General features: G+C 41.8%; 3 protein-coding genes across 4 annotated transcripts; all 3 read left to right on the forward strand.

The window, feature by feature from the left end:
• Nucleotides 1-170: 170 nt before the first annotated feature.
• On the forward strand, nucleotides 171-16,959 carry LOC137288634 (uncharacterized). Its single transcript, XM_067820801.1, has 9 exons — nucleotides 171-241; nucleotides 1,942-2,259; nucleotides 3,406-3,723; nucleotides 4,217-4,549; nucleotides 5,316-5,615; nucleotides 6,508-6,615; nucleotides 7,020-7,035; nucleotides 8,566-9,375; nucleotides 16,840-16,959. The coding sequence occupies exons 1-9, from the start codon at nucleotides 199-201 to the stop codon at nucleotides 16,856-16,858; spliced, it is 2,265 nt and encodes a 754-aa protein (XP_067676902.1). The 5' UTR covers nucleotides 171-198; the 3' UTR covers nucleotides 16,859-16,959.
• On the forward strand, nucleotides 10,836-23,663 carry LOC137288650 (interferon-inducible GTPase 5-like). Of its 2 annotated transcripts, XM_067820803.1 has the most exons (4): nucleotides 10,877-10,900; nucleotides 19,087-19,197; nucleotides 21,186-21,320; nucleotides 21,834-23,663. In XM_067820803.1, the coding sequence occupies exon 4, from the start codon at nucleotides 21,834-21,836 to the stop codon at nucleotides 23,076-23,078; it is 1,245 nt and encodes a 414-aa protein (XP_067676904.1). In that variant the 5' UTR covers nucleotides 10,877-10,900; nucleotides 19,087-19,197; nucleotides 21,186-21,320; the 3' UTR covers nucleotides 23,079-23,663. The 2 variants fall into 2 exon arrangements, with proteins under 2 accessions (XP_067676903.1, XP_067676904.1); XM_067820802.1 differs by lacking the exon at nucleotides 19,087-19,197 and having other exon boundaries at nucleotides 10,836-10,900.
• LOC137257710 (T-cell-specific guanine nucleotide triphosphate-binding protein 2-like) lies at nucleotides 16,992-17,549 on the forward strand. Its single transcript, XM_067795146.1, has one exon. It carries the CDS (start codon nucleotides 16,992-16,994, stop codon nucleotides 17,547-17,549), a length of 558 nt encoding a protein of 185 aa, XP_067651247.1.
• Nucleotides 23,664-24,159: the final 496 nt, after the last annotated feature.

The following is a 24,159-nucleotide window of genomic DNA, read 5'->3' on the forward strand; positions in this document are numbered from 1 at the left end:
GACACCGAACATGGTTACTCTCACTGTTACATTCGCATTTCCTGCAACTATTTTAATGATTCTAGTATATCATACTCAGCCGGATCTGTTTATCGGAAACGCTCGTCACGGGAAGCCACTAGCCACCGTCGCAACATCTCGTAAGTCCGTTTTGATACTGGGACAATGGTCGTTACTACAATCACAACGTTTTGCTGGATGTTGAGTCTAGTTCGATCACAGGGGTATCCAAACATTCAAGGTAGGTGATCATCATACCCATACATGGGTAAACTGTATTAACTCAGGTGATATATTGGTATACAAATTCAACAAATCTATACTGACGCTAACGTAAGCAGAAATGTACATATAAGCTTAGAGACTGTTTATTGATTAAATCCGCACACACACGCGCGCGCGCATGCACACACGCACACACTCAAAAAGGAAGTACAAACAGCGTTCGGAATAATCGCTCCGGAGTCCAAGCGCTGGTTGTTATTGTATCGGGCCGTGAGTTTAAAATATTTGCAGGCCTTTGTGGCCTTCCGTACATTATCTGCCATTTCCTCATTAGTCTGGAATCTTTCCTATATATGTTTTTCCTTACTAACGTAACTGTGGTCCATCATGTAGCGATAGCTCACAGTTTCACTTATTAGTATTTCAGGGCCTTACGAATGGGAATGTCAACTCGGGTCTGTAACGAATAAAAACGTCTATCTGCGTCATAGGCCTTCCAAATAGATTTCGCAGAAACAATGTGAAACTGTGTACAGTGTGGGGTATTTTGGTTTTATTGGTTTGACTTAACAAAATGGGCAAACAAAATGGATTTCATTAAGGGTCTGTAGATTTCAAGGCCTGCAGCCGACATTAGGCCGTTGTGACCAAGTAGCAAATAAAAGTATTCCAAACGGTGCAAACAAAGCATGTACAAAGTATGTGACCTCCCTGCATGTTTCGGAGTGAACAAAACCACGTGCACAAAATTAATGACGCTCTGACTCCCCAGAACAAACAGGGTAAGTTTGTTCTCCCATCTGCCACGGAAATTCAGAGATATGTTTCCTTGGAAATAGTCCTAGACTATTTTTCTCTCCATGCCCGTTTGTGCTTAGACAAGGCCCAGTTGGAACATGACCCCGAGTCCTGATCCAGTTTTCCGGAATAACACGAGTACTTACGAATCTGAAGTAGGCACTACAAGGCTGCATGCTGAAAACAAAACCGAAACAAAATGCGAAAGAGAAACAGGAAAACAATGATGCTCATATACTAATGTCTGTCAACAGAACAAACCGCTGACAATGTCTCTTCTGTATACAAAGGTAGTTTACCATTTTACCCATTGGCATCGACCAAGGACCTCCGGTGTTGATGGACACCGACTTCAACCACTGGACTACTGAACCGCCCTTCACATCGTCCTATGCACGTCATATACGCGTCTAAATAGACACACTTTATGGTTAACAACTTTATTACGAGAGTGCGAAGTTTCCATACAGATTTTTGCAACTTTGTCACGCAAAGACTCTCGTGATAAAGATGTTGCTGTCTAAAAGGTTTGTCTATTTTGTTCTTCCCATCACTCGCGAAGATCGGGTTTGAATAGATCTTCAGTGATCCATGTTTGTCTTAAAAAACGACTAACGGGATCGGGTGCCAGGTGGCAGACGGGATTTGCATCGTATCCCAATTACGTAGATCGATGTTCATGCTGGAGATTCCCGGATCTTCTGGTCCAGACTGGATTATTTACAGACCGCCGCCACAAAGCCGAAAATATTGCTGAAAGCAGCGTAAAACTCACTCACTGAAAAAAATATTTATTTACACATTTCTAACCTGTAAGCCTTGCTGGGACAAGACGGACTGAAGTTCCGCACAGGTTGAGGACCTTGTAAAATGCCGCTCATAGAAGATGGCCATACTTTAAAACTATATTTTTTTCAGATAGGAAATACGTACAGGATGGAGGGACTGTGACGTTTTCATGGAACCTACAAACAGTAGATCTTGCTGAGTTCACAGTGAGGGGTCCTTCAACGTCTAGCAGTATATTTCACGTAACTAAAGGTTTCCAGCCAACACTCGTCAATGACACATATAAGAGTAGAATACACAATGCGTCGTATATGAGAGGAACAGAAAGAGTGTTTACCTTCCAGTTATCTGGTGTTGGTATGTCTGACGGGGGTACCTACAGCGTGTATGCAGGATCACCAAACACTCTAGGTGTTGAGGTTGATGGAAGTCAGCTTGTCGTTGCACGTAAGTGGTTACTGATAAGTTTTAATCTTCACTTATATTAGGGAACAAAGTATTTTCACGATATTTCTGTACGCCTTGGATCTTTGGTCAGCGTTTAGAAGTGAAAAGCATAAAGAAGACTGTTTTAATGGATGTCAACCTCCATATTAACAGTGACATAACGTTTTCGGTGTATATCATTCCGCCTTAGTCAGGTGATGGAGTAAGACCTGATGAAGGAGTAAGGATATACTCATTTATGAGGAAGCTGACGTCCATTAAACCTCTACTTCTTACATTCAACTTTACTTCTTGAAGAAGTTGGCGTCATTTGTGCACGCCTGTTCTGTGATATATATAATACTGACAAACGTTTGTTTTTTGTTTGTTTGGTTTTTTGGGTTTTTTATTTTATTTATTTATTTTTCTTTTTTGAGACACGGTCTTCAGTTATTGTAGAACAAATGATTAACATATGAGAATTAAAAAAAACCAAGATCAAGCAAAGTTCACAGGCCAGGAATAATGGGCTTGTATATGTTTTTGTCCAGTCCCACGAATGGCCAGTCGTTAACACTGCCCATTCCCCTGCTTTAGCTGGCCAGTCAGCAAGCCATCGTTCACGGGGATTAGGCAAAACTTTTGTCCCAACCCATGGGTCGGGACATATGTGCACCTCGTCATGAATATCGCACCACCCACTATTTGTCACTAAAACTGGATCTTCAGGCAAACCGGTGATTGATGATATGAGGTATGAGTACAAGAAAACAACCCACTGTCACTATGCCAGGCCACTTATTCAAATTATGCCATATAACAGCAAATAATGAAGTGCACGTTGACTGTATAGAGGAGATATCTTGTAGTCATGAAACAATCGTGGCTCTCACAATTGTAGGTGAATACAAAACAAATTTCAAATAGAGTGTCATGCAGAAAGCATTACCACCTTCCAGAACAAGGACCCCTGGTCTTACAAGTGTGTATAGCCATATGAATTATGACAGTAACGAACTAGCGTGTGGAGAGTCTTCTCAGTTTTGGTCAGAATTTCCCGAAACGTCTAGCGAAAAATCAAAATCATCGGAAGAACGCTGGTATATATATCACTGCTTGTCATTAACTACAGGGTGACTTATTGTAACATATCTAATGTTTCCCCAGGTGTCCTGCGCCCGTACATAGTGTCAACAGATACTGCTCCACACAGAACGATCGCCAGACTCACCTGCTACTTCTTCACAGTCCTGAGTGACGAGGGATCATTGACCACGGTCATTAATTGGCGGAAGAACAATGTACCGTTGAAGTATGGCATTAGTTCGCATGATGGTACATTCTACAACTGGGAGTACTATCATGTCAGTACACTTACTATTTATCATGTAAATACATCCACGGGAGACAGATACTCCTGCCAGGCCACAGTGGACAAGTTGATGGTGAACGTTTTGAGTGAGGAGCACACATTGGGAAGTACCGGTGAGTAGGTTTATAATGTCTGGTCACAGCTGCGTGGGTGCCCCTCTTTGTATATATCTGCGTGTGTGTGTTTCTGTTTGTGTCTCTCACTCACTCTCTCTCTCTCTCTCTCTGTGTGTGTGTGTGTTTCTGTTTGTGTCTCCCACTCTGTCTCTCTCTGTGTGTTTGAGTGTGTGTCCGTGTGCCTATCTGTCTCTCTCACACATACACACACTGTCTGTATCTCTCTCTCTCTCTTTCTCTCTCTCTAACTGCTTGTGCATTTGTTTCTCTACCCCCTTTGTGTCTGTGTCCCTCTCTCTCTGTCTGTCCGTCTGTCTGTCGGTGCGTCTTTCTGTCTGTGTGTCTGGCGTTTGCTCTGATTAAAGCACATGTTCGTAGATTGCTTAAGTAGTCCCTTTCAAGGCAAACACCATTATATAACTATCTTTATATCTTCACTCTTTCATATCTCAATTTAATATATTGCTATGATCCTATTATTTCGTTTCAGCTGCCATGTCTGATTACCCAATTACCACAGTGATAAATGAGACGGAAAACACCAATGTTGTTTGGAATTTACCTTTCCGGGACTCCGACTTCTACGTCTCCCGTGACTCTGGTGATCTAATATTCCATGTGAACCAGACAATGATTTACATCATTGACAAATACTGGTCCCGAATCAAGATATCAGACGTGTCGACGACTTCCTCGCGTTCCCTCATTGTACGATTTACACTTTACAACGTTACGTCAACTGATGCCGGCAAGCTTGACTGCAGGGTGTATGACAAAGAGTGGCACATTCTCCTAGACTGGCACCACTTGCTGGTTATCTCACGTAGGTATATGGGAGCGTGTGACCAGTTTGCTGTGCGTCTTAGACGAGGCGTGTCAGAAGTTCATGGGTTCGAATCCTAAACTAGACCCGCTTCATGCTATATTTCCGAACTAAGCATTACGGCTATATGTCGACCCATCATAAAAATAAAATACGTTCCACAACGGCTTAACTCAACGTTTTCAGTGTTTTAAGTTCTTCCTCCATGTCTGTAACCGCTTAGATTAGTGCTTAGAGCGTCTGTCCGTAGAGTGGAAGGTCGCGGCGTCGATCTCCGTCGCGTCATACCAAAACACGGTAAAATATGCTACAATCTGTTCCCTGTCTGGTGCTCGGCCTGAATTGGTAAATTAAGAACAGGTCGGCTCGAATAGAGCATAATATGTCTGAGTCGGGTATCCATGCGATATAGTACAGCAGTGATCTAGCCCCATAAAACCAGCTTATGTATGCACGTCGTTATATGAGCGAAATGTTCTTAAGAATGACGTTAAACATCACTTCACATCACCTTCATGTCTGGAAGTGGTTTCAGTGGAAGTAAACATGTTATGAAACAATACAGTACCCGGAAGAAACAACAGTTAACTGACTTTTTTCAGCCCTTATATACCTATATCTTGATACAACGGTAGAGCCAAAACGCCAGAAATGTATCAGTCTTGAAGGGAATAGGCAACATAATTTCATTTCTTCTCTTTATCAGTACTTCAAAATGTCCCGTCTTCATACCAGAATATACACAATGATATTCACCCATTTACAGGTAAACCAGAGGACCCCCGAATATACAGCAGTGGTTCTTTGGTCCCAAGGAAACCGCTGGTCCTGATTTGTTCAACGTTATCATTGAGTCTGCCAGTGAACCACGGCCAACGGATGTCTTACAGCTGGAGGAGAAACAAGCACCTGCTAGGACGTACAGACAAATACCATCATGAGGGGGCCACACTCACCATCGCTACTTTGTTTAATGAAGAGAGCTTCAGAGGCAGATATTCCTGTCAGGCTAGAGAGTTGGGTGTGAATTCAGACTGGAGCGCCGAATACTCCGTGGAAGAAACATGTAAGTATTCGTTCATTGTCCGTTTCATATGCTGTAGTTTTCTCCATGAAGGGTTCCAAAAATAGGCGTTCACTGTCAACAGTAGGATGTTATTAAGCTACTTGTTTCATATTTCGAAAACTGGTACAGAGTTCTTCAACTGTTAGCAACTTGTTTAGAAAATGACATATACACGAAAATCAGACATGTTTATAGGTGTTAATCCATATAAACCGCCACTTTGTATATTGTGTCTGCACAAGGGTGAGAATCGTCGGTTCAGTCCAGTGACGATGTTGTACCGAAAGCTGTTCAAAGATGGTAAATGGATCGCCATTAAGATAATGATATAAGGATTGGGAGGCTCGGTGTCATGTTACTGTCTGAATGCTGTGTATACCGTCACGTGGCATTTCAGTGTGTGAGAACCGGTATCAGACAACGTCGCGATCGACAATTAACAACAACAATACTGCGTAAACACACTCACCTCACTCTCTGTTGCTTTCTTCAGTGTAATGATTCCGTGTCTTCTTTGATGCCAATTTTAGAAGCTGATGTGATGAAGAATGATGATAATATTTCTTTGGACATACAGAATGAAGAAGCTAACCTCTTCCTAAATGCCCCGGTCACAACTTTTTAAATTAGTTTCCGACCACTGAGTAGATAACGTCGAAACTGATCTGTAGTGTAATATATACATGTTGGTGTCACAAAGTGTGACTGATACTTATCACGTGGAAGAAGATGTGTTGAGTAACCAATCGTATGCGTTCATCCCATGACGTCGTTGGTAGCTATTCATCCCATTCACCGCTAGATTGTCCCTACTAAGAAAGTACAGGAAGTTGCGATGTATCATTTATTCATTCATAAAACATCTTTACATATTATGTAGTGTTTTCCACAGATTCAAGAAGTACGCTGATAATTGTGATCATGGTGTCCTTTCTGACTGTGATGTTGATTGTCGCAATTACTGTTGTCATGTACCATCGTGCTTACAAGGCACTGAAAGGTAAGATAATGGCTTCAAGGTCATTAGTGCTATTACACATTTACAAACGTTTGCATGCGAATAGGGGAGGTGGGGTACTCAAGTAATTAAGGCGTTCGCTCGTCATGTTGACGACCCGGGTTCGATTACCTACAAGGGTGCAAAATGTGAAGCCAATGGTATCGAGTCCCCCTCCTCGATAATGCTGGAATATTGTTGAAGCGATATTAAGCGAAACTCACTCGCTCGTATGCGAAAAGAGATAGTTCTCCTTCTAGCTCAAACCATGCTTTACACAGGCCTTACATTGAGTCGTGACGCCAGTGTCCTGAAAATATAAATGTATGTTTCTTCCTCACTATGAAATGGTATTGTGCCGCATACAGAAATGCAAATGATAAGTGTTCATTTTTATCATTTCACAGAGTCCTCTTACTCAACGTAAGTATTTCTTCTCTACATATTCTAGTGATGGTTAAAAATCGATAATCGGAAATATTGTAAATGATTATCGATATTGAATTGGTGTTATCAATACTATCGTACATAAACCTGTATGACAGAAAAACATTTCTTAACAATTCTCACACAAAATACAAATTTAAGACTTCATCTATGGTCTGCTTCTATATTATGTCTCTGATCTTTATCGATTATCGATCGATATTTAGTTAACAATTATCGATCTCTCTGATCTATACCGATGGGCAGCACTACCTTCCTGTCTCTCTATATTGAGAACAGAGGCTCCTTTCACGAAGCAACCTTTACTACGGTTAGCATTAAGTTCCATTCTTTAACATTGCACTAAGGTTATCTTAGTGACTTACGACCACCTTAGTGCAGTGTGAAAGGAGGCCCAGTGAATGAATGTTTTTAGGTAAACATGCCACAGGCCCCTAAACAATTGCATCATCAATTCACATCGGAAAACAGGTAGAGTCATAGTTGGTACACAATAATTTCTGTTTCTGCATGTTTGGATTGTACCTTTCGCCCACAGACACAAGCAATTATCTGATATTTTATGCTTTTTCATGTGTGTTGAATATGTCTCATCTATCGATTATCATCTTATGTGTCTTTCTTTCATAAACGCCCTGTTGAGATAAAATTATGTAAAAACTGAAATCAACCATCACATTATATGTATCAAAAATATAGGTGGCATGACCCCCAAAGACTGATAGGACTGGATATTATTTGTAAATTGTTACGACATGCCGCTTACTTTCCTAGTTTAATTCCGCTAAAGGACGGTCTTAGTTGATTTCTCCATCCCCCAGCCCAACCCTAACCACTGTCTGCGACACCCGTTCTTATTGTTTAGACGATCCCTCCTACCTGATTTCTATTTTCAGCGAGGCTTCATGGTAGCAGCATCCTTAATAGTTTCAGTATTAAAGATATTATTTTTATGTCAGCTATCGTTTATACTGAAGCTAAGATTACTTTCATAATGGGTATTTAAAAGTGCCCTTTTTCACTATAATATCATCGCACTTTCATTTGCATGAAGCCATGGTTTGTTCCACATAAGTCACTATGGACAAAAACGCATTGATCATTTCCGCACTAATCTTTCCTCGAAGACCTTTTCACGTTTCCTATGTCCTTATAACTGAGACAGTAGTTAGGCCGAACTTAGTGTAGCAGATATTTCACAAGAGACAGTAGCTACACCGAAACGTTGCTCATATTAATATTAAAGAAGTTGTATATCCATATGACGCTATTCTTTGTTCATCACATCGACTTCTAAATGCCACTTAAATATATTTCACATTTTCACATATTAACTACATAAATTGTAGACATAAATCTTAAGAGATAAAATGTATTTTTTTCTATTTCCGGCAGTACTTAACTACATCAAGTGCGAACGTCTTACACAGATTCCGAACTAGTTATGAATATTAGTGACAGTACATTGGTATATATATTTATCCAGTGTTTATTTCCTCTTCACAGACCTCTTGATACTTATATAACACCTGTATCAGACACGAGGACGTCTGTCGCAAATGCTGATCCCAATACATATGAAACTATCGACGTAGGAACTGGTGTTGCTGAAATCACTCCAATCCCAAGTCTGTCTGATGTGAACCACTCTGACCAACACCAGACATCATCTGATAATGGCAACACAGACGATTCTGTTGATGCCACCAGATCTGCTCACATTGGCAATGTGGACATTAGTGAGCCAGGTTTCACGTTTAGTGACGGTCCACATGCCTATTACTCTACATCAATACATCACAAACGCCCTCAAGAGGACGCAGCGGGGTACGTTGGCTGGGACAAACTAAAAGGGATGCATATTCCTACTGGAATCAATGAACATAGATACGAACAGATCTCTGACGTCATGGACCTCAATGAGTTGGATTTCACTTCAAGGACATTCACAGCTCTTGATGAATCGTCAACGTCACAATCACGTGACCGTTGCATCACTTCCGTAAATGGCGAGCGCCTTCAAACAAATGCTGCGGGTTACGTACAGTGGGATGACGCCAAGAGGGTGCTTACTGGTAAACAAATCGATGAAACAAACTTCGTCAACTTCTCTGGCCACAAACATACAAAAGAATTGAATTTCCCTCCAAGACCAATCCCTGACAACGCGGATCCACTCACGTCTCTAGCACAAACTTGTTACAACATTTCATCGGATACAAAACATCCTCAAACAGATGCAGCTGGTTACGTAGCGTTGAAGGATGCTGAGGGGATGCTTACTGGGGAGGGAAATGATGCTACCGTACACAACATGTAAGCAGGTGGAGTATGTTGTTCACATGTACTCAATGAGAAACAAGTTAATTACACCTGAACATGATTTGAATGGCTGGTGTCTCATCGGCCATCATCCCATGGTTGGTCGATTCATAGTCTACAATATATTGCACTCTTTTGTAACCCCACTCTGAGTTGGATCTGTTGTATTGTAGTCAGATGTGCAAAGGTTAACGCGGTGTGTCCACCTGTTTGGGGTAAATCCTGTCTGCGTTAAATTGTAATTTTTTTGTGTATTTTCGTATTCCTTTGCAACTGATTTTCTGCCAGTTATGCAATTTTTGTTAACACCGCCCTTATCAATATTCCAGGAATGTAGCTGTTATAGCCGACACTCTATACTAACACTGAATTAGCAAAAGGCCTGTTGAGGAAGTTTGATATGTATGGATGTCCTATGCATGATACAGAAACACCGAGAAACATTTCCTTTCCACGTAGCACATGAACTCTCTTTTCCAAAGCCCATTGTTTTCAATATCCTTCCTTTGAAATCATAAAAAGCTCACACTGATATGTGCCTGTGGTAACGTTCACGTTGCCAGTCAGCGAACACCACATAGCAGAGCGTAAGGGAATATGATATAAATTACAAGATGAAACTGAATTATTCTTTGACGGAATTGAATGTATCGATAACAGTGGTGGAAGTCGATCCATGCACACAATTTCGTAGATGAGCGACAACCGCCAGGTTTATCTATTGCTGTGTCCCAACAAAACATGTAACTACGATCAGTCTCGCCATTGTGACCTAATATTTCCATGATTATTCACTCGACCGAAACGAAGACATAACGTGAACCCAGTTTGCATAACGTGAACCCAGTTTGCATAACGTGAACCCAGTTTGTCACACACTAACAGACAAGCAACGGCTGTATGAACGCGGTGACGGAAGGCAAAATTGCATAATTTTGGACGAACAATATAACTACTGGTATTCCATTTCACATTTAAGTGAATCACTCGTGAAATTAGAATTAACTTCGGAAAGGACGTATAACGGTGCCTTCCTCAAGGTTTAAAGTATGTTTACGAGTGTAGAATAATTATTTAAATGTGGGTCATTCTCAGTGTATATCCAAGTATAAATGTTCACCTTAATGAGTCGTGTGCTGAATCTTTCTCGCTTCTACGGGATATACAGATATATTCATTTCCATATTTGATAACAGAAATATAATCAACTTTTCCACATGAGGAAAAATTGACTCACTTCACTCACTTGGAATACCCTGTATTTTAGACAGTAAATAAACAACTCCAATACAGTGTCAGTCATTCAATAAAAAGGGTGCCACAATGCTAACTTGTATTTGTTAAAGACGAACTCTATAACTCCTAGAGATGGCGTGTTCAGAATGTGTCATCCAATTCCCCGAAAAACATACAACGTATGGGGAAAACCCTGGATCAATTCTCGGGAAATATACAGTGTGAGCTATATATAGCGCACACGGTATAAGCTTTCTTCACACAACCTGGATACCACAGACAGGTAAGGAACACATTTTGTCTCTCTTATGATCCAAATATCTTGCAGCAGGCAGTTAAGAGTATATATTAGTATTCTTATATAACAGACCAATCAGGCTTGTATCTTGTAAGCCTAAATGTCGCAATTTCACACCAATCTTCAAGGAGCGACAAGAGTCTGAAACCATTACTGACGTGAGTGCGTTATCGGTGAGTGCCCCAGTTCATCCGCCGTGATCACTCATAGTGGAGTGTTATTTGATAAGACTCGTGGCTATGTATATTTCTAGAATATAGAACAAATCTTGTCACATATGTCATATTTGGGATTTCACTTATCTTGTCCTCGGAATAGCCTAGTGGTTAAGGCGTTCGCTGGTCACACTGAAGGCCCTTGTTTGATCTGCACCCCCACTCCCACTAAGGGAGTTAACACGCCAAAGTTAACACGTAATCTACCATTTGGTTGGAAATATTGCTGAGTGCGGCGTTAAACAACAACCAACCAACACGTTATTATATTTTCATCAGTGATAAGCCATGTGATAAGCCATACTTTCACTTGCAGAATATTTAGAGTCGTGCTTTGCTTTCTCTCCGTCGTGATACACTATATAATTAATTGTGCAAAAACGTGCAGACCGTACGAACTGCCGTCATTTTCCCCGGTTACGTCATATGAAAATTAGCACGATCAGGTTTTGTACTGGCGAGTTTTCACAGCACCAGTGTGCGGTACTTTCCAATGATATACCTCCTTACTTATAATGGTATGTATTCAATCCGTAGTCGCCGCGTAGCACACATCGTCCTTTATCGAGTAACATAAAACTTCAATGAATCACACGCTGTTTTTTTGTTTCATGGACAAACACATATTTGCTTTACGAACTATATCACTTGCATAAATCAGTCCCCAACACGTCACGTAGAGTATTTACATGAGCCTAAAGTTTGTCACAATATTGACATTAACTTACTTCAATTTTGAAAAGATAATGTATATTCGCCTGTCAAATGTGCCAGGAAGTAATACACCTTTCGAACATTAACTTGCTCTATGAGACACGTGGTACATTTTCAAGAAAGAATCCCACACTGTTGAAATTAACTTGCTTTATGAGACACATGGTACATTTAGCAGGAAGTACTCCACAATGCTGACATGAACTTGCAGTATGAGACAGGTGGTAAATTTACCAGGACGTGCTCCACACCGTTGACATTAACTTGAAGTATGAGACACGTGGTACATTTAGCAGGAAGTACTCCGCATTGCTGATATGAACTTGCAGTATGAGACACGTGGTACATTTACCAAGAAGTACTCCACACCGACATTAACTTGGTGTATGAGATACGGGGTACATTTACTAGGAAGTACTCCACACCGCTGACATCAAGTTGCTGTTTGAGGCACGTGGTACATTTACCAGGAAGCACTCCACACTGCTGACATGAACTTGTTGCATGGGACACTGGGTACATTTACCAGGAGGTGCTCCATCCCGTTGACATTAACTTGCAGTATGAGACAGGTGGAACATTTCCCAGGAGGTGCACCATACCGTTGACATTAACTTGCAGTATGAGACAGGTGGAACATTTCCCAGGAGGTGCACCATACCGTTGACATTAACTTGCAGTATGAGACAGGTGGAACATTTCCCAGGAGGTGCACCATACCGTTGACATTAACTTGCAGTATGTGACAGGTGGTACATTTCCCAGGAGGTGCACCATACCGTTGACATTAACTTGCAGTATGAGACAGGTGGAACATTTCCCAGGAGGTGCACCATACCGTTGACATTAACTTGCAGTATGAGACAGGTGGAACATTTCCCAGGAGGTGCACCATACCGTTGACATTAACTTGCAGTATGAGACAGGTGGAACATTTCCCAGGAGGTGCACCATACCGTTGACATTAACTTGCAGTATGAAACAGGTGGAACATTTCCCAGGAGGTGCACCATACCGTTGACATTAACTTGCAGTATGTGACAGGTGGTACATTTCCCAGGAGGTGCACCATACCGTTGACATTAACTTGCAGTATGAGACAGGTGGAACATTTCCCAGGAGGTGCACCATACCGTTGACATTAACTTGCAGTATGAGACAGGTGGAACATTTCCCAGGAGGTGCACCATACCGTTGACATTAACTTGCAGTATGTGACAGGTGGTACATTTCCCAGGAGGTGCACCATACCGTTGACATTAACTTGCAGTATGAGACAGGTGGAACATTTCCCAGGAGGTGCACCATACCGTTGACATTAACTTGCAGTATGAGACAGGTGGAACATTTCCCAGGAGGTGCACCATACCGTTGACATTAACTTGCAGTATGAGACAGGTGGAACATTTCCCAGGAGGTGCACCATACCGTTGACATTAACTTGCAGTATGAGACAGGTGGAACATTTCCCAGGAGGTGCACCATACCGTTGACATTAACTTGCAGTATGTGACAGGTGGTACATTTCCCAGGAGGTGCACCATACCGTTGACATTAACTTGCAGTATGAGACAGGTGGAACATTTCCCAGGAGGTGCACCATACCGTTGACATTAACTTGCAGTATGAGACAGGTGGAACATTTCCCAGGAGGTGCACCATACCGTTGACATTAACTTGCAGTATGAGACAGGTGGAACATTTCCCAGGAGGTGCACCATACCGTTGACATTAACTTGCAGTATGTGACAGGTGGTACATTTCCCAGGAGGTGCACCATACCGTTGACATTAACTTGCAGTATGAGACAGGTGGAACATTTCCCAGGAGGTGCACCATACCGTTGACATTAACTTGCAGTATGAGACAGGTGGAACATTTCCCAGGAGGTGCACCATACCGTTGACATTAACTTGCAGTATGAGACAGGTGGAACATTTCCCAGGAGGTGCACCATACCGTTGACATTAACTTGCAGTATGAAACAGGTGGAACATTTCCCAGGAGGTGCACCATACCGTTGACATTAACTTGCAGTATGTGACAGGTGGTACATTTCCCAGGAGGTGCACCATACCGTTGACATTAACTTGCAGTATGAGACAGGTGGAACATTTCCCAGGAGGTGCACCATACCGTTGACATTAACTTGCAGTATGAGACAGGTGGAACATTTCCCAGGAGGTGCACCATACCGTTGACATTAACTTGCAGTATGTGACAGGTGGTACATTTCCCAGGAGGTGCACCATACCGTTGACATTAACTTGCAGTATGAGACAGGTGGAACATTTCCCAGGAGGTGCACCATACCGTTGACATTAACTTGCAGTATGAGACAGGTGGAACATTTCCCAGGAGGTGCACCATACCGTTGACATTAACTTGCAGTATGAGACAGGTGGAACATTTCCCAGGAGGTGCACCATACCGTTGACATTAACTTGCAGTATGAGACAGGTGGAACATTTCCCAGGAGGTGCACCATACCGTTGACATTAACTTGCAGTATGTGACAGGTGGTACATTTCCCAGGAGGTGCACCATACCGTTGACATTAACTTGCAGTATGAGACAGGTGGAACATTTCCCAGGAGGTGCACCATACCGTTGACATTAACTTGCAGTATGAGACAGGTGGAACATTTCCCAGGAGGTGCACCATACCGTTGACATTAACTTGCAGTATGAGACAGGTGGAACATTTCCCAGGAGGTGCACCATACCGTTGACATTAACTTGCAGTATGTGACAGGTGGTACATTTCCCAGGAGGTGCACCATACCGTTGACATTAACTTGCAGTATGAGACAGGTGGAACATTTCCCAGGAGGTGCACCATACCGTTGACATTAACTTGCAGTATGAGACAGGTGGAACATTTCCCAGGAGGTGCACCATACCGTTGACATTAACTTGCAGTATGAGACAGGTGGAACATTTCCCAGGAGGTGCACCATACCGTTGACATTAACTTGCAGTATGAGACAGGTGGAACATTTCCCAGGAGGTGCACCATACCGTTGACATTAACTTGCAGTATGAGACAGGTGGAACATTTCCCAGGAGGTGCACCATACCGTTGACATTAACTTGCAGTATGAGACAGGTGGTACATTTCCCAGGAGGTGCACCATACCGTTGACATTAACTTGCAGTATGAGACAGGTGGAACATTTCCCAGGAGGTGCACCATACCGTTGACATTAACTTGCAGTATGAGACAGGTGGAACATTTCCCAGGAGGTGCACCATACCGTTGACATTAACTTGCAGTATGAGACAGGTGGAACATTTCCCAGGAGGTGCACCATACCGTTGACATTAACTTGCAGTATGAGACAGGTGGAACATTTCCCAGGAGGTGCACCATACCGTTGACATTAACTTGCAGTATGAGACAGGTGGAACATTTCCCAGGAGGTGCACCATACCGTTGACATTAACTTGCAGTATGTGACAGGTGGAACATTTCCCAGGAGGTGCACCATACCGTTGACATTAACTTGCAGTATGAGACAGGTGGAACATTTCCCAGGAGGTGCACCATACCGTTGACATTAACTTGCAGTATGTGACAGGTGGAACATTTCCCAGGAGGTGCACCATACCGTTGACATTAACTTGCAGTATGAGACAGGTGGAACATTTCCCAGGAGGTGCACCATACCGTTGACATTAACTTGCAGTATGAGACAGGTGGAACATTTCCCAGGAGGTGCACCATACCGTTGACATTAACTTGCAGTATGAGACAGGTGGAACATTTCCCAGGAGGTGCACCATACCGTTGACATTTACTTGCAGTATGAGACACGAGGTACATTTACACATATTGAGTGAGTATGTCTTTACGTCGCTATAAATACGTCGTCCATAAATATCACGGCGAGGAACCAGTGTTCGAATTTTTAATGAAATAGCAAGTGCTTGCTACCTGGTTTAATTACCTGGTAGCAATACTTTTTTCTTGTTGCGGAAGATGCATCGCACAATCGGTTCATGGCGTGTTTAGTACCTCTGCATACTGGTATACATCACGGTATGCAAAAGTAATACCTTACTTGTATTAGCAGACGGCGTTTTATCGCCCTTGAGCTTCAGGAAATGATGAATGTCCAGTATCAAACATGAAGCAGTGATGTTACACCTCTGCACAAGAACACTGGGCTCACTGGTTCTCTGTCGCAAATATTCAAGCATTGCGATGCATATGTGACCAAGAAAAGCTACTATGAGCATTTGAGGATTTGAATCTGTATCGGTAAGTTTACGAGTAAAAGTGCACAAGTGGAATATTGTTTCCTCGAAAATGACGGCTAATTGATGAACCAGGTAGCAAATCGTTGCTACTGTGTGTTTTTCACAGGTAGCAAAATGGGATTTTGAATAGCAAAGTTCCTACCTCAAAGCTTTAATTTCAAACCCTGAGGACATCAGAAACGGGCTTCACATATTGTACTCATATGGGAATTCTAACCCCTGTGGGTTTTTCTGCGTGACGGGCGAACCCTTTAGTCACCGCCCCACGTTTACACAGGTGATTCACACAGAGGTGCTGTTTCAAGAACCCGCTTTTGCGGATCTATGCACAGCTGCGCTAACAGAAAGTGGTTTGGATATGTACGCAAGGATATGCAGCGAACCAGAACACTGAGAAGATGGTCACGCTGTTGAATTAGGCAACGACGTCTGTAAATAAATCAGGCATGTGTATATGTATCTTCAAATTTGGAGGAAATATAGAAAGACTATCTATCTCCACATCCACGCACACGCTCGCACGCACACACCTTCACGCACACTGATACAATGTTCCATTATTGTCACACGTAACAGTTTTCGGCCTTAGTAAGTGTGTATTGCCCTGTAAAACTTGTTTGTTGTGCTAATACTGTCTTGCACGGCACTAGTTTACTTCCTGATACTTGCTTGTACTGTGTGGTAACTGGTCATGTGTTATGGTTCTGCAAGTGAGACATTGTCATGTTTCAGTGACAATGTATACACGTGACAAGGACTCCAGGAAGGACTCCAGGAAGGACTCCCGCAAGGCTGGCGAGGAGACTCTTTACAACGTGGGAGTCATAGGCAAGTCTGGCAATGGCAAGTCGAGTTTTATCAATGCCTATCTTGGTTTACCACCTATGGAGGAATACGCAGCTCCAACTGACGTGGTGGAATGTACACCTGCTGACCACCCTTATCACCTACCCGGAGCAAATGTTGTCCTATGGGATGTACCTGGATATGACACCCAGAAAGTCCCATTTGGAGAAGACTATCTGAGGCAGATTAACTTTGAGAGTTATGATTTCTATATACATGTATCATGCTCAAAAATTGAAGAAACAGAACTTCTTCTTCACAGCGCTATTGCGAGGCAAGGGAAACGCTATTTCTATGTGAGGACAAAGATTGATCGTGACCTTAAAAACTTGAAAAAAGCCCATCCAAGAACATTCAATGCTGACCACGAGAAAGAAGGCATCAGGACGAAGATCGAAGAGTGTTTCCCTGATGTGCCTGTCTTCCTGGTCAGCAGCTTCGACACCGAAAGTCATGACCTGCCAACTCTCAGGAGTCTTATGGAAGATGGCGCCAACTTCTCGCTGCGGTCGCACAGAGACATCGTCAAACGAAAACTTCAGGGGACTGGTCGCGCAACAAGTCGTTTCTTGGAAAACTTCTGCGTACTGCAGTAACTGATGTTGTGTACACTGAAAATACATTTGTATGTTGTAGTCAAACACGAATTATAGTTTTGGTTAAAATGTCAGCATACATATGAAAAGACAAGATCAGAATATTATTGAAGAATAAGGAACACTTGGATACCTTAAGGATAAAAGTCATAACTGTCTTAACCTCCTAGCCCAGCTGGGGGTTAGGCTTTGTGCCCCATGGCAACACCATCACCATGGCTACCACCATGTGCTGATCTTTATACATAGTGCTTCTTGCATGTGCCACCTGATTTTGGTTGGTTAACTGGTTGTTTAGCACCACACTCAACAAAATTCCAGGTATGTGGCGGTAGTCTGTAAATAATCCAGTCTGGACCAGACATTCCAGTGATCAACAGCATGATCATCGATGTCATGTGTCAGCGATCTTGAAGATCCCGTTTGTCACCTCTTACGTATAAGACCTGAATAAAGTACACCTGTATATATATCACACCGTCGACTTCATGTTAATGCTCTCTTCCGATAACCTTACACATTGCTTTCGAAAATTTACAAAGATTCTTCATTAACGCTATGTGTGCCCAGAAAAATACGTAAAACAATACGTCAATGGTTACTGTCGTCGTTATGTTTATATCATTACAGCTGATACTGCTGAAAGTAATCGACTCTTATGGAGACAGTTCGAATATTCACGCCTCACCCATGTAGTGTCAATAATACACACACTAAGACAGGTAACTTTCCCACGCAGAACCACATGAGTTGTGAATTATACCTCAGGATTTGAATAGACAGTGAAGTGAATGCACATGTGTTTGGTGTGGTGATCATGTGTGTAGGGAGTTGGGTGAGGATTTCTACCTCAGTGACTGTAAATGCATGTATTGTTGCTGCATCTGCGTGCTCACGGGACATTCATAACCAACAGATGTAGCGCATGAAATGACAGGTAGCGTCTAACCCAACGGAAGGTATGTGTGTCTTATTTGACCAAACCAATACCAATAAAAACCACTGTTGTGACGACGGTACATGATTAGACGACTAACGAGTGACGGGAAAAACAGGTTATCTTGTCCGCATTGGGGAGAGAATTACATAATTGATGTGACGAGGGAAGATATTTTTCATTCCCCCCTCACGAGGTGGTTTTTGTTTCTGTTATCCATATCAGTTTTCGATCTGAAAATTGCTAAAATGACAACAGCATTTTATGACGAAACCCGCGATGTGGGGAATCCCCATATCCCTGCGCATTGATTGACTGTTCTATTTTCGGAAACAGCCAAGCAACGTTCACTAGAAGGTGTAACGTCCCTGGAAAACTTGTGGCAAAAATACTTCCCGGTGACCTCCTACCCATATGAGAAATCTATTTACTTTTGAATATCACATGGGAGACATGGCGATCCTATTGTCTGAGTCTCTTACCCTGTGTGATCTCGCTTCCCTTTGGCGTTCCGGAAGTCTGTGATTATTTTATTCGACCGGTGTCACCACCATGCATCATACTCATCTAATCGTGCATTTTTTCTTTAATTTCGGGTAGGTTAGTGAGGGAAATGGTTCATTTTTGCGCCGCCACCAGAAACGAGATTCACACATTGTTCCCGTGTGGACAATCGAACCCTGGTCCTCAGCGTGACGAGCAAACATTCAGGTAACCCCACCGCCACTGAAAAAAAACGGAATTAGCACAGACATCTGTAGAGGAACTTTGATATGTATGAAATGATAAATTTGTTTGACGTTTTACAGGACTATTACAAACAGAAATACGGAGAAACGTTCCCTTTCCACGAAACACGTGAACTCTTTTTCCAAACCCCTTTGAGTTTCAATATCGTACCTCTGATTCCTTATCATGCTCACGTTGATATTTTCCAGTGGTGAATCAACGGACTGCAGACACCAAACAACCTAAGGGAATGCAATGGCATGAATATGAAGCAGTACATCACAAGGGGAAATCGTGGCATTCTTTAACTGATTTGAATGTTTTGATAACAGGATAGGGATCGACACTGGAATACGATTTAGTGTGCCACATCAAACCTGCCTTGACTTTTTGGATTAAGAAACGTATTGGCGTAAATATGGCGCGCGCGCGCGCGCGCGCGTGTGTGTGTGTGTGTTTTCTACCTCAGTCACAGTAAATGTATGCATTGTTGCTAGATCAGCGTAGACTGATAGAAATATGACACACTACTGATTACAATGTACAAAAACGAACATTGACGTGCATTTAGGATGTGACAGCATATCTGCATTGCGGAGCCCAGAATAGCCATATACTCAAGGCAATGTAGTGCACAAGTTACAAATTACACAATATTGAATATGACCTGAGGCCGTGAGGATAGTTACTGGTTTACGAAAACATGCTTCCAGGGATACTCTAATTTATTAAACAGGTTGGCATTTTTTGGAAAAAGAAAAGGAGATGTCGTAAATTGTCTTTATTCAATAATATCTACAACAAAAATGCTCCATCCTACCTTTGTGATCTTATGCCCCGAACTATCAATCATTTTTTCCATCATCTTCACAGCTTTGGAATAATCTCCCCTAATATGTTACAGAATCAGATTCCCTTAAAAGTTTTAAATCACATATAAGCTCGCTTAAATCAAAAGCACCAGGATATGTCTCATTTGGTAACAGAAAGTTCAATGTAATTCAAATCCAACTAACACATTCGAATAGTAGATTAAATTATGATCTATAGGACTGGTCTTAGTGAGAACCCTGAATATAATTATAAGTTCAATAATGAAAATGTTCATCTTTATTTTACGGAATGTTCTTTGTATTCTAATATCAAACAGGAAATTTTCAAAATATTAGCAGCTTTTGTTGCATTAGAGCAACAAACCTAGAGGCACTATTACATGGTAGTGCAGATCTTCCGCACAGTGACTATATTCAGATAAATGTATATATCAAACTCCAAAACGTTCAGGAATTGGATATAATGTTTATAATCTAAGTAAATATAATCTAAGTATTCAAGGTGTTACTTCAATTTAAATGTCTCATTTTCCTTTTGTATATAGTTTTTACTATCTCTGTACATATAGTTTTCTTCACAGTTGCATGTAAGCACTGTAAATAGGAGAGGGTTTCACTAAGTTGGGATAACTTGTACCCAATCCATTCTCTTGGATAAATATGATGAAATCAAACAAATTACAAATATGAAAGGTAGAACTGTATCGTCTATGGCTTTGTTAACATATGCATTGAAACAGAGTGGCATCAAGGTTTAACATGACATGTCATGTTTGGTTAACGTCATTTATAACTTCATGCTCGAATATACGGTGGGCCTCAAGATAATACGTTGACAGTCTGAAGGAAAAAAGTCCGTTGTGGTGTGTCACACAGGACCAGCAAACAGCATTGTGGTGTTTCATGTCGTTACGTGTTAATTAACATTTCAGTATTTGGGTCACTACGTTTATTGGTATGTGTTCACGATTTCTCGATAAATATAAGTTTGAACACTACAAACATCACAACATATGTCACTATCCTGTATTTACACTTCCATGACTGAATAAACACCGTACTTTAAGCGTGGAACTTTGATATAAAGTTACGTCTGTGCGATCATGCTCAATTGCTGTATCTTTTTTCTATCGACAGGTTTAAGCCTTCATCACATTCTTTGACGGAAATCTTTTTTTCACATCGTCGAGGGCACCTGTCACCTAATACCTGCCTGGATAACCGTTGGAATCAGTAGGAGACTGAAGTGACCCGTTTGTTGCACTAGAGAATGTGAGTCCCTTTGTTTGCTTTGAGGTTGTTCACTCCGGAACGCAACAGCTTGCCTAAAGCTGGTGTTAGTTGAGTGTTTAGTCAATGTGAAACAGAAGTAAATAAATCCATTCATATTGGAACGATGTGGAAATCCAAGGAAAATTGAGGAATATCTTGACGCCTCGTTCAGAACTTTCTCACTGCAGAGAGGGCTGGGTCTTATGGTATATAACGTCATTCAAGGACTGTCAGGCTTAGTTGAAACAAGCGATCGCACACAACACATTTTGGTGGGGATAAATGCCAAATGAATGAGCATTTGATTGAACAGGGTTTTTTTCATAATTGTTGCAACATAAATAATGCCATGCCTTTCATGCGAGATACTACTGTTTTGTTCCTTTTACTTCAACGATCGCTTCTTAATTTCATATCAATCCGCCACATACGGAATATTTGGGACTACACTTTCTTAGTAATGAACAGATTTTAGAACTTTTGTACTCACTGATTTTGCATTCATTGTTACAGATGGACACGTTCGAAGACATAAGTCAAGAAGAGATTGACGAAATCCGCCGCCACGTTGATGAACATGGGTTGAGTGGTTTACCAGGAATTGTTCAAGATAAAATGAGGGACTGGAGAAATGTGCCATTGTCTATAGCAGTTGTTGGCGAGGCAGCCGTGGGAAAATCAACCTTCATCAACAGCGTCCGTGGTCTGACAGCAGATGATGAAGGAAGTGCGGCTGTGGGGACAGGAGACACGACAAAGGAACCAACTATGTATCGCCATCCCTACAATGAAAAGCTGGTGTTTTGGGATCTACCTGGTGTCGGAACACCTAAGTACCCCCAAGACAAGTCGTACCTTGGACGGGTTGGATACTCAAAATACGACTTCTTCCTCCTGCTGTCGGATGAGAGATTCACATCAAAAGACATCTGGTTAGCACGGGAAATAGAGTCTTTGAAAAAAGATTACTTCTTCATCAGGACGAAGATTGATGATGCAATGGAGAGTGCCAAACACAGCGAACGCGATTTTTCAGAAAGTAGGGTTCTCGAACGAATCAAGAACAACTGCTATGACAACTTTAAAGCAGGGCAGTTGGCACAAAGAGCGGTCTACTGTATCGACTGCTATGACAAACATAAGTGGGACTACACAAAGCTAATGGAAGACATCCTAGTTTCCCTACCTGAACTGAAGAGGAATGCACTTGTGCTGTCACTGTCTCCGCTCACAAAAGGACTCATTAAGTCTAAGACCGTGGTTCTAAAGACACGGGCAACAAAGGTGGCACTGGTATCTGGAATACAGGGAGCATGTACCTCGCTGATACCAATCCCTCTTCTTGGAGGCGCCCTCAGTGTATCATTAGATGTTGCTCTTCTGGCCGCAGAGGTCACTTTCTACTTGAAGCAGTATGGACTGGACGATGAATCATTACAGGAACTTTCTTCCAGGACGAATACAACTGTGGACTACTACAAAGATGCCCTGAAAGATGGGTCTGCCATCATGGCTTCCCGTCAGTCTGTCAAAACATACTTGATGAATGTAATCAAATCTGAGGCAGCAGAAGAGGCTGTCAAGCGCATCCCCATAGAAATGTGCCGTTTCATACCATTTGTAAATGCTCTTGTTGGTGGAACCGCAAATTTTGCCACGGCCTACTACATGCTGTACAAGATGATTGATGACTTGGAAAAAGACGCCATGAAGGTCCTTGATGCTCTAATCCAGGCTACAAGCTCAGAGGTAGACTAGTAGTAATGTCACGATTCACCAGTGCACTTGGTACATTTAGCAGGAAGTACTGCACACTGATGGCACTGAGTTGCTATCTCAGACATGTTGAACATTTTGTAGGAAGAACTCTGTTGACATTAACTTGCTGTATTAGATGCGCCTTACGTTTACCAGGAATTATTCCACATTGCTGACATTGACTTGCTGCATCAGACACGTGGTACATTTACCAGGAGGAACTTCACACTGCTGACATTAACTTGCTGCATCAGACACGTGGTACATTTACCAGGGGGAACTTCACACTGTTGACATTGACTTGCTGCATCAGATACGTGGTACATTTAGCAGGAAGAAGTTCATACTGTTAGACAGGTTTTGCACGATACAGTGAACGATTAATTTGTTTTAGTATCGATTCATATTTTCACATACATGTAATTGCTTGGTATTTTGATGTTTGATCGATATTTATCATATAACATCTTTTTTCTTTAATACAATCAAGACATTAACTTGAACGTACTGGAACGTTTGATCATACTGTTCCATGTTGAGTAATTTTTCATGTATCCTATAACTTGAATAAAGGTATTTGCGGGACTTCAGCTTTGATATTTCTTTCAACGTGACAGTTAGTGACTATGGGTAGTCACGTCATGCGAAACACGCTTATTTTTGGTCCAAACCAGGGAGTTTCACTCAGTTAATAAAACATACATAAATAACCCAAGCTAACGCCTGGTGCGTCAAGGCAGATACAAAGTGCATTTTAAGATCATGAACACTTAAAGTGATCTGTCAGTGAGAAGTCAAAACAACAGCAACGATTAAACATTCACACATAAAATCAACGATTGCACATTCTGTCAAGTGAGTATCAATGTCACAGGCAAATTTCATTCAGATGAAAACATGATCTTGTTAAACAGGGCTGCTTTACTTAAAATGTCTGGTGAAGATTGAAGGAAACTGTATGGAAGAGCTGAAACAGGCATCACAGAAACTTGTGAATAGATACCATGTCATATATGTGACAAGTGAGTATTAATGTCGGTATCACAGAAACTTCTTTACCTAGACAAAGAATTCTTGAAAA

This window comes from Haliotis asinina, chromosome 1 (assembly GCF_037392515.1).
Source record: "Haliotis asinina isolate JCU_RB_2024 chromosome 1, JCU_Hal_asi_v2, whole genome shotgun sequence".
NCBI classification, from domain to species: Eukaryota; Metazoa; Mollusca; class Gastropoda; order Lepetellida; family Haliotidae; genus Haliotis; species Haliotis asinina.